We start from the raw sequence: 10,113 nt of genomic DNA, 5'->3' as shown, positions 1-10,113 counted from the left end.
GAAGCTACCTGATAAAGTCCCACCTCAGCCACCACCAGGCCCTGGAGCCTCCTCTTTGTGGTCATATCTACCTAGGTTCTCCAAGAAAGCATGGACTCAGGGAGGGGGAGCACAAGTTTGGGGGGGGGACGACCAAGTGAGGGGTGCACCAGCTTAAGGAGCACAGATAGGAAGAACATGGACAAGAGGGACGCACTAAGCTACAGGGAGCACTGACTAGAGAGAGCACAGGCTGGAAAGCATAAGCTGTGGCCTCACAGATTTGGGGAGAGCACAGGCCAGGGCAACACAAGCTGGGGGGAAGGGTAGGTGAGAAGCACCAAAGCTTGGACAAAGGAAGGTGGCAGCTTCTCAGCCCCCAAAGCAGAGGACAGAGGCACAGGGCTCATTTATCTAGACTCCTGGGACAGGCTGCAGCTAGCACCCAGGGGTGGGAGCAGGGTCTGCTGACCACATCTGCCCTCCTTCTAACCCCAAACACTGTCGGAGGAGTGAGCAGGCCAGGGCAGCACACCTGCGAGATGTCTTTTCTCCCGCTCAAGCTTCCAGCACCCTCTGTCACCTACTCTGGCTACAAGCTCATGAATGGCCAATAACTGGAAGCCTTGAGAATGTGTCCCGACCTGCACTTGTACTCTTGGACTTTGCGTGACCAGTTGCAAGCCCACCCTCCTTCACTCAAGGAGCACATATTAAAGTGTCTACTATTGTACCTAGCCAGGCTAGGCTCTGGGGATAGGGCCAGCAATGCAAGGGGCCAGGCTGACCTGCAGTTCTTCAGGAGCTGTGGCCCCTAGTTCTGCTCCCTAAGGTTGGGGAGACTGTCGGAAACTAAAACACTCGCTTGTGGAAGGGGATCCATGCCTGCCCTTGGCCAAGTTTGGGAGAGCCGTCTAGTCCTTTGCTGTGCTTGGGGGTGAACACCTGACTCCCTGCGCATCACAAGGCCTGACCAAGGGAAAGGCTCTAGGAGCTGAGGAACCCAGTACCTGCCCCAGACTCCCTCCCGCCAGCGGCCACTAGAGGTGACTGCAGCAACCCCGCCCCTGGGCTAGGTGGGGCGGGAACTGCGAAAGTCCTGGGGCCTGGTGTGGTCCAGGTGGGCTCAGCCCAGGTACCCTCTGTGCGTCCAGGTGGGTGCAGACCCCCCGGGCAGCCGCTGGGCGGAGTGGCTCCGCCCCGAACTGTCACGGACAGCGCAGGCAGGCGGAGGGTGCACCCCGGAGGCTGACGTAGTCGAAGACATCTGCGGAGCCCAAAGTCGGCCCTGGCCCGCCAGTGACCACGGCCCTCAGGGCGCCACCCCCGGCCCCGCCCCAGGCGTCCCCGCGCCACCGTTTGGCGACACTGCGGCAGGCGGCCGGCGCGTTGCCATGGCGGCCAGGCGCGCGTAGCTGGCGGTGCCCAGCTCAACCCGTCAGGCACAGAGGCGGCGGCCAGCTTGGAGGGGATCTACCGGAGAAAGGACCCGTCGGAGAGGGGATCTGATCCAGAGGAAACCTGCTGGGGAGGGGATCCCTGACCGGAGCGTGGTCCAGGGCCGGAGTTCCAACCTGCGCGCAGGCCCTGCTGAGCGCCAAGATGCAGGCCATGGACCCAACCTCTCGGGGCTTCTACGAGGAAGACGGCAAGGACCTGGACTTCTACGATTTCGAGCCGCTCCCCACCCTGCCGGAGGATGAGGTGAGATGGTCCCAGAAGCCCGCCTGCCCCTGAGGAGGGGTGGGAAAGAGGAGTCGGGAGAACACAGCTCTCCGGCAGCATAGATTCTGGCCCCTACATAGATTCTGGCCCCTCGGGTAGCGACTGCTAAGGGTTCCTGTCCTCAGCCCCACCCGCCACAGAACAGCTGGAATGCTGTACGGGACAGCAATGGAACTGTCCCTGCAAAAGTTGGCTGCTGCAAGGGTGGGTTTCTGGTTTTAATCCTTGGACAAATTGGGGGCTGGGGATCCTGGCAGTTTGGGACAATAGGTACACTCCTGACCTCCTCAGCAGGCCTAGTGCTAAAGCAAACGAGCTTGGGAATGAGGAATGAGACCCCTTCCCGGTGTTGAGAGTGCTTCCTGCTCTGGGGAACCTCCACCTCCCAAGTCCCCTGAGAGCTTCTAGTCCAAAACTGGCTTGGGCTACACAGATCCCCTCCTGGCTGGGAGAACCTAGGTGCCCCGCCCCCAGGTTCCCAGGTGATGGTCATGCACAAACTCCATGTCTTGGAAAGACACGGCAAGCAGCCCCCCAAGACGCTCCCAGGGGCACCTTGACCTCCCTCAAGAACCTTTGGGGGAGATCCTTCCAAGCCAGGACCTTTGGGAAGACCTTTCCAAGCCAGGCTCTGGAGTCTGGAGTCCCCGTGGAAGAATCCACCATTCTTTAGCCCCTTGAAGACACTGGTGCTAGAGACCCTCCATCTGTCTTTGCAGCTGGCCTAGTCATCTGATGAGTGAAAGTTGGCTAGAACCCTCCTGAAGCATAAGCCTGGGGTCTGCAGCACCAGGCCCTGACAGCTCTTCCATTCCCCTTCCTGGAGCTCTGAAAGGATAAAAAGCCATTGCTCCTGCCTGCCCCACCTCCAGGGCCCTCCGAGTAGTGCTGCCCCCACCCTGAAGTGGCCTGGATTTGGTGCAATTGAAGGCTGCAGAGAGGAGAGGCCCGGGAATAAATAAACCTTTGGACATCTCCCTGGCTTTGATGGGAAAAAAAGGGTGCCCTCCGCACACAGCCTTCAGAAACTGCTGGAGGACAGGACGTGTTCTAGGGTATCTGTGGGAGCCTCAGCCCTCGGTCAGCACCAGAAGCAGATCTGACAACCCCTCCTGTACCTTTTTGTATCAGCCACTGAGCTTGGAGGGCTCATTCAGTGCCTGGCATCTGAAGCAGTGGTACTAACAACACCTAGGTATTAACAGCACCTAGGTCCACAGGTTGAAGGTGAGCCTTGCACCCAGAGTGTGATCTGTCTACCAGGACCTGACACCTTCTGTACTAGGAATGTCCTCAGTCCCTCTGTGTTAGAGAGTTTCCATATACACAGTGTGTGAGATCTCTATCCTCTGACCTCAGGGAGTCCTTTGTGTGAACTGGAATTCCCCCCTTTCAGTGGCATTCAATTGGAAGTTCAGGTGAGTCCCTTACCTGAGGAAGAGTGCTACTTTTCTTCCTATAACACAGGAGAGGGCTGGCAATGGAGCTCAGTTGTAGCATGCTTGCCTAGCATATACGAACGAGGCTTGGGATTCAACACCCAGTGCCGTAAGAAAACTGAATAACAAAAACTTATTCTTTAAAATAGGAGAAGAGTCTTTGGGGACTGGCCTTGAGCCAACACAGTCCTTCGTCTAAGAATACAGCTGAGATCTAGATTTCATGCTTCCTGCAGTCAGCTCAGTCCCCATTAAGGTTTTTAAATTCACATCAAGGTCACATGACTCTACCTGGCATGGCCCTCTTTATCTGGTTGCATTTGAAAGCTGTCCAGAGGGAAGCAAAGAGTTAGGCTGCTACCCATCCTGAAGCTCACTCAGTGCTAGAGAATCCCTTGGGGTCATGTGTGACCCAAGCCATGACAGCCTTGCAGGTGAGGTGAGGCCAGATCCAGGATACATACAATACAGAGTATATAGGACATCAGATTCTCTCTACTACAGCTAAGAAACTGAATCCAGTAGAGCCTCCAGGGGCCCCTGAATATCTCTACCCTGCCATGACCCAAAGAAAATCCAAATGACTTGGGAACATGCTGTCTAACCTCTTGACAACTGGTAGAGTGCTAAACATGCTCACTGAAAGCCTTACCATGACCCCCAGAGATGATACGCTGGACAGTGGCATGTATGTGCAGGCCCCTCCCTCCGTGGTGAGAGTGGGAAATGCCTGTCCGAGATCATCTTGGCATTTTCTTGTAATGAAGAGACCAGTGCCTACATCCCAGCAATTTCTCCAGAGAAACATGGCATAGGAACAAGTCATTTGCCTATGAGAAAAACCTACTGAACACTTACAGCTCACTGTGAATGGACCAGCATGTCCCACTACATTGTGGAGGGTGAAGCCATGCTCTGTCCCTGGCTTCATAGAAGAAGACCCTGGCTGCACACTAAAGTTGTTCTGACCAAGAGCTATGCAAGGTGGAAGAGATGGCCTTCCTAGGATTCAACACGGAACTTCAGCCTTTCTGGACATGGAAAGTGGAATCAGAAACAAACCAGTAAGACAGAGCCATAGCTGCCAGAAAGGCAGGCATACACCAAGTGGCTGTGGTTGAGGGCCCAGTAGTGCTGGTCAAGAGGTAGGTGATATCATTGGTCTTCAGGAATGCAGAACAGTACAGGTTTGGTGATGAAGATGACAACATTGAGTGTCAGCGGAGAGTTCTCACTGTTTCCAAGCCAACCAAATGCCTCCCAGAACCTTCTGGTGCTGGGTTGGCCTTGGGGACTGAAAATGAACAGGGACCCACAGCAAAAATTCTACTCTTAGAAAGGGGTTTTCCCCACAATGCCATTAGAGCCCATAGAATACGTTTCCAAACAGGCTCTGAGCAGAAGGCAGCCTAAAACCAGAAAAGAACCCTGAGCCAGCAGGGTGGGCACTTGGGGGCAGACACAGCCCACAGAACACCTTGCAAGCTCCTGCCTCTCTGTTGAGGTTTGGCTGCTCACAAGCTGAGGCTGCCAACAAACGCTGCCAGCGTCAGTTCGAGTTTTATGTTGGCAGGTCCTGTTATGATAAGCTGAAAAGTTAATTGGTTATAAATGTACTTGAAATGTGCGCAATGACCCCTGGAGTCCCTGTAACCCAGCTCCGAGTCTGTCTAGGGGAAGGGGAGCTCATGAGTGCATATACGCCCTTAAGCAGGGCATTCTGAGGTAACCAGATAAGAGCTCTGGAGCTCAGGGATCAGCTAAAGTGTCTCTGCCTGGAGCATATTCCCCAACCCCCAGGGTCTCATCCCTTCCAGTCAAGATGAGGTTAAGTCTGCATCAGCACACTGCAAGCCGAGGATTGATCTTCCTGCCTGCAGGGAAATTGCATAGGTGACCCCCACCCCACACTCTCAAGTGCCACCCTGATAAAGATGGTGAGGGGCAGGCTGGACTGTGAAGGAACTTCTCACCCACCGAGGACCTGGGCCTATATAGGGCAAATAGAGCCACTGAGTTGGCTGGAGATCAGGCCATCAGCTGATCTCCATGGCAAGAGCTGGAGGAGCCTGCAAGGCCTGGAGCTTGCAATGCCCAGGTCTGCGTGAGACGCTTAGTGTGCTTGGCATGGGAACGCCATACAGACCCACATCTACACGAGTGAGCTCACAACGCTCACAGGAGATCGCCTCCGCGATGGCCCCTGGACATGATACTTTGTGGAGCCAAAGTCAGAGCCCTGCAGCAGACTGAGCATATTTCACCGGGGACTGAGCTGTGTGGCAGAGACTGGCTACCATATCTCCAGGCAGCACCTTAAAGACGCTAATGAAGACACACAAGGCAGACTCCTTTCCATGGGGCGAGCAGGGGGAGGGAGAGGAACCAAGATGAATTATTGGAATTGGAATAGAGGGGGGCATAGACTGAGGTTGGGTGGCTGGTGAGTGACATCTGAGTCCCTCCTGGTCTGTCATCCTTGTCCCTGGCCCATTAGCCAAAACTTTCCCCTGCCCCTCTCCAGTGGCATAGATTTGGGCAAAAGATAGTCCTTTCTCATGCCTGGCAAGGCTGGAGCAGTTGTAGGTCCTAAAGGCAGGTGACTCTGGGGTCTAGAATTCAGGCCTGGGGTCCCTCAGCTCTTAGCGTGGAGCAGCACCGACAGGATCTGCAGCTGTGTAAATAGACTCTGACCTGAGGGTGGCATGTGTGAAAGGGCAATAATCCTGGCATTGAAGAAGGCCTTGACCACAGCCAGAAGCAATGACTCAGGGCCCAGGGGGTTCATCCCAGAATCATACAAATGACCCTGGGTTCCTGCTTTCCCAAGTTATATACCCCTAACACAAATGGACCCTGAGGGACGCAGGTCTTCAGCTGCTTTCAGGTCTGACCAAGGCTCCCCCTGTCCCTTCCTACTTTCAGGAGCATCTTCCTAACAGACCTAAGTAGGAGGCAGTGATGTAGGCTGCAGGATGGCCAAGCAGCATGTCTGGCAGGGTTGCCTTCTGCTGGCGGCACATCCTGTCATGGCTGTGAGCAGGCAGGCCTGCTGGCCAGCATGAGCAGCAGCAGTGGGGTGCCGGCAGGCCCTGCCGTGGGACTGAGACTGACTCAGACTCATATCGTGAGCTGGCTTCGTTTCTCCTACATGGCTCAGCCCCACGGGGTCTACAAGGTTGTGTACTACCTCGCACATGTGTCTGTGTAGGCTTGCATGAATATGTATGGATAAGCATGTTGCCCTATAATGTACACTGTGCAGGCACATTCCTGGGTGAAGGTATGGAGGGGTGGTGTACATATGTGTGTGCAGTGTATGTGTGTGCCTCTCCAGCCATGTCCAGTGGGCATCCCTGGGAGCTTAGGTTCTCCTGAGTGCTAAGGGATCCTTGGTACTACAAAGAAACCACAGACTTGAGCCCTGGTTAGAAAATCAGCTTAACCGTCAGGGAGCTTCTGAGAATGAGACCTCACCAAGTCCCACCTTGAGCTCCAAGAATGAAATGGCCTGTGAATATACAGGGTCTAACACCCACACAGAACCTAAAGGCTCAGGCCAGCAGCTTGAGACTCCTGCTCTTGATTTCATCCATTTGCCTGGTTGCTTGGTTGGTTGGTTGTTTTAATCACTCTGCCTTCTCATCTGTGATCTGTGATCATGGGGATGCCTTACAATGTCAGCTACAGGCAGACACCCTTAAGAACTATCGTTTGCCTGCACTTGAGCAGCCCATGTCCTGGGGTCACGGCCAGAGCTGGAGAAGCCAAGGCTCTGCCTCTTCTTCACCACCCCACTCCCCTCTGATAAGGGGTATCCACATCCTTTGCCCACACCAGCCCCCAGCCCAGCTCCCAAAGAAACTCCCACCCACTCTCGGAAGTGGGGAGTACACAGACGCATGAACTCAGGAGATGACAGGGACTTGACAGCATCCAGGCAGGAGGCTTGCAGTCTAAGATGTTTGATATAAAAGAGTTCAGGTGTGTGTGAGCATGCGTGGGCAACTGCGGCTGTGCTTGTCGGTGTGTATAGCAGCGTGTATTATTATATGGAAGTGTTTTTGCTAAGTGTGAGTGTACATATGTGAAGACAAGTATTAGTGAATGTGTGTGCCTGTTCTGGGCAGCATACTGGTGGTTTCACCAAATGCTCCATGGCTGTGACAGTCAAGGAACAGCAGAATGACTGTGTCTGGAAAGGGCCTGACTTAAGATCCTTTTCCTGACTAAGTGAAGTACCGCCACGACTCATCCGCTTCCCTAAAGCATTATGCTCAGCATGGAGTACGAGGCCCTTCCTGGGGCAGCCCTCTGTGGACTTACACCAAGCCTGTCTTGGCAGGAAAACGTGTCTCTGGCTGACATCCTCTCCCTGCGGGACAGAGGTCTCAGTGAGCAGGAGGCCTGGGCTGTATGCCTAGAATGCAGCCTGTCCATGCGGAGTGTCGCCCACGCAGCCATCTTCCAGACCCTGTGCATCACACCTGACACCCTGGCATTCAACACCAGTGGAAACGTGTGCTTCATGGAGCAGCTCAGTGGTGAGGAGAAGAGGGGAACATGGTCAGGGTGGGGGATACCCAGTGCAACACAGAGGAGGTACCTTGAGGCTGGGTGTGAGCACCAAGCAGCTGAGGCCCTAAGGGAGGGACCAAGCCCTGGGTTTTCTTGGGAATCTGATGGGATCCTCTGTTCCAGGCAGCACAGAGGAGGAAAGGCAGGCTAGATGTTGAGTTTGGGTGGCCCCTGTAAGCCCCACCAGCCTAAGATTGCCATACACTCCCTCAGGGAGCCAGAGAGGTGCTCAGCCATGATTCTGAGCTCTATTCAGGCCTTCCTCAGAAGAGGATGTCTGGGTCACTGCCTGCCTTAGGCTGGCACTCCTGGCCTGCAGGAAGATGATGCAGGGGCCTGAAGATGAGACTTATCTGGCCAGGTAGACTGGCCACCCCTGAGGCCCCTTCCAGGGTAAGTTTGGTTCTCTCAAATTAGGAGGCCAGCGCTCCTTTTTCAGGAATCCAAACAAATTCCTTTTCTCCTTCCACTTTGGACCTGTTATGGCTCAAGAACGGTGTATTATTGCTTGGATGCCCTTCCTTAGGGGCATCAGCCTGAGCAAAGGGGAAGAGCCTCCAGGGGATGCAGCCTTCTCCTGGCTGTCCCAGGAGGCCTCCAAGGTCTGAGCTCCGGTAGGTGGGGTTCTCTCTTCACCAAAGGATAAAATCAGAATGCCTTCTCTTTTCTTCTCCAAGATGACCCCGAGGGTGCCTTTGTACCCCCAGAGTTTGACCTGACAGGAAACACTTTTGAGGTAAGCTCTAGTAAGTGGTGATTCTCCAAGCCTTGCCCTCTTCATCTTTGGGGTGACCTTTATTACAGTAGTCCTGTGGCCTTAGTGTAGTAGGTTATCCCCAGTGAGGTGCTGCCTTTGGGGCCCCCGCTTTCATCCTTAGTGGCTACTGGAAGACATGTGGGTGTTCAGGAGCCGTGGCCTCAGACATCTCTGTCAGGGTTGGTACTGAGTTCACTTATTGCAATGTCAAATCAGATGGCCTCTGAGTCTTACCAGTGACTCGTGGGAGGAGCCAGAAAAGGCTATGGGTATTCACCACCTTTAAGAAATGTCTCTGGGGACTGGAGAGATGGCTCAATGGTTAAAAGCACTTGCTGCTCTTGCGGAGGACCCAAGTTTGGTTCCCAGCACCCACATAGTGGCTAACACCCTCTTCAACTCCAGTCCCAGGGGATCAGATGCCTGCAGATGTTCACTGTGGGAAAGAGTTTGTTTTATTTTGTTTGAGATGGGGTCTGGCTATATTGCTCAGACGTCTTAGTTAGGATTACTATTGCTGTGATGAAACACCATGACCAAAGCAACTTGAGGAGGAAAGGGTTTGTTTAGCTTACACTTCCACATCATAGTCCATCGTTGAAAGAAGTCAGGACAGGAGTGCAAATGAGGCAGGAACCTGGAGGCAGGAGCTGATGCAGAGACCATGGAGGGGTACTACTTACTGCCTTGTATATCATGGCTTGCTCAGCCTGCTTTCTTACAGAACCGAGGCCCATCATCCCAGAGATGGCACCACCCACAACGGGCTGGGCTCTTCCCCATCGACCACTAATGAAGAAACTGCCCTACAGTGGGAACTTATGGAGGCATTTTCTCAATTAAGGTTCCCTTCTTTCAGATAACACTAGCTTGCCTCAAGTTGATATAAAACTAACCAGCACACCAGGCTAGTTCACAACTCCTAGATTCAAGTGATCCTTCTGCCTCAGCCTTCCAAATGCAAGAGTGAAGTATGCGGTACCACACCAGCCCAGTTTCTCAGCAACAACACAGTCACAGTGACCAGCGCTCCTTCCATTGTTGATGTATTCTGCATCCTTAACAGACTTCCTGACCTTGAAGTCAAACAGAAGTTCACTGACATTCTCCACCAGGAGTTTCAAAGTTCTAGTCTTCACATTGAGTCCATCAGAAGCTGGTTTCCTCAGCTTCACTAAATTGTGATTGACAAACCAAATGTGTGTGTTTTCAGTGCACAAGGTGATATTCCAATATACGCTGATGCTTAGAATGACCCATCAGACTAGTTAACGTGGCGTTCGGGTTTTTTTCATCTTTTTCTGTGGATGGATGGCCATTTTCCCAGCTCTGTTTGTTGGCTAGCTGTGGTACACATACAGCTGCCATCCACTGGGTTTTTACTTTCAGTTTTCTGTTCCTTTGTTAACTTTATCCACTTTAATATCAAAACATCTTGCTACTATTCATAGCAACTTCGAGATTCTTTTCATTTTTTTTCCCTCTTGATCAAATAAGTGTTTCTTACTGTTTCCTCCAGGGACAAAGCTTATTTCCGGTCCAATCCTCAGCAAGTGCAGCATCTAGTGATTAGACTCTAGTCTATGGTGGATGTGCACAGATCACCCATCCTGTCTTGGGGAACTGGTTACCCTG

General features: G+C 53.2%; 1 protein-coding gene across 3 annotated transcripts in view; it reads left to right on the top strand.

Moving 5' to 3' along the window:
• Nucleotides 1–1,054: 1,054 nt before the first annotated feature.
• Nucleotides 1,055–10,113, top strand: part of Kndc1 (kinase non-catalytic C-lobe domain containing 1) — a 49,924-nt gene continuing 40,865 nt past the window's right edge. For all 3 annotated transcript variants that reach the window (XM_052761687.1, XM_052761686.1, XM_052761685.1), the window contains exons 1-3: nucleotides 1,055–1,683; nucleotides 7,489–7,687; nucleotides 8,399–8,457. In XM_052761687.1, coding sequence (XP_052617647.1) covers nucleotides 1,582–1,683; nucleotides 7,489–7,687; nucleotides 8,399–8,457 — 360 coding nt within the window. In that variant the 5' untranslated portion in view covers nucleotides 1,055–1,581. The remainder of the gene's footprint in view (nucleotides 1,684–7,488; nucleotides 7,688–8,398; nucleotides 8,458–10,113) is intronic.

This window comes from Peromyscus californicus, unplaced genomic scaffold (assembly GCF_007827085.1).
Source record: "Peromyscus californicus insignis strain IS unplaced genomic scaffold, ASM782708v3 Scaffold_4__1_contigs__length_199733344, whole genome shotgun sequence".
Taxonomy (NCBI): domain Eukaryota; kingdom Metazoa; phylum Chordata; class Mammalia; order Rodentia; family Cricetidae; genus Peromyscus; species Peromyscus californicus.
This window is presented reverse-complemented; position numbering and strand designations above follow the sequence as displayed.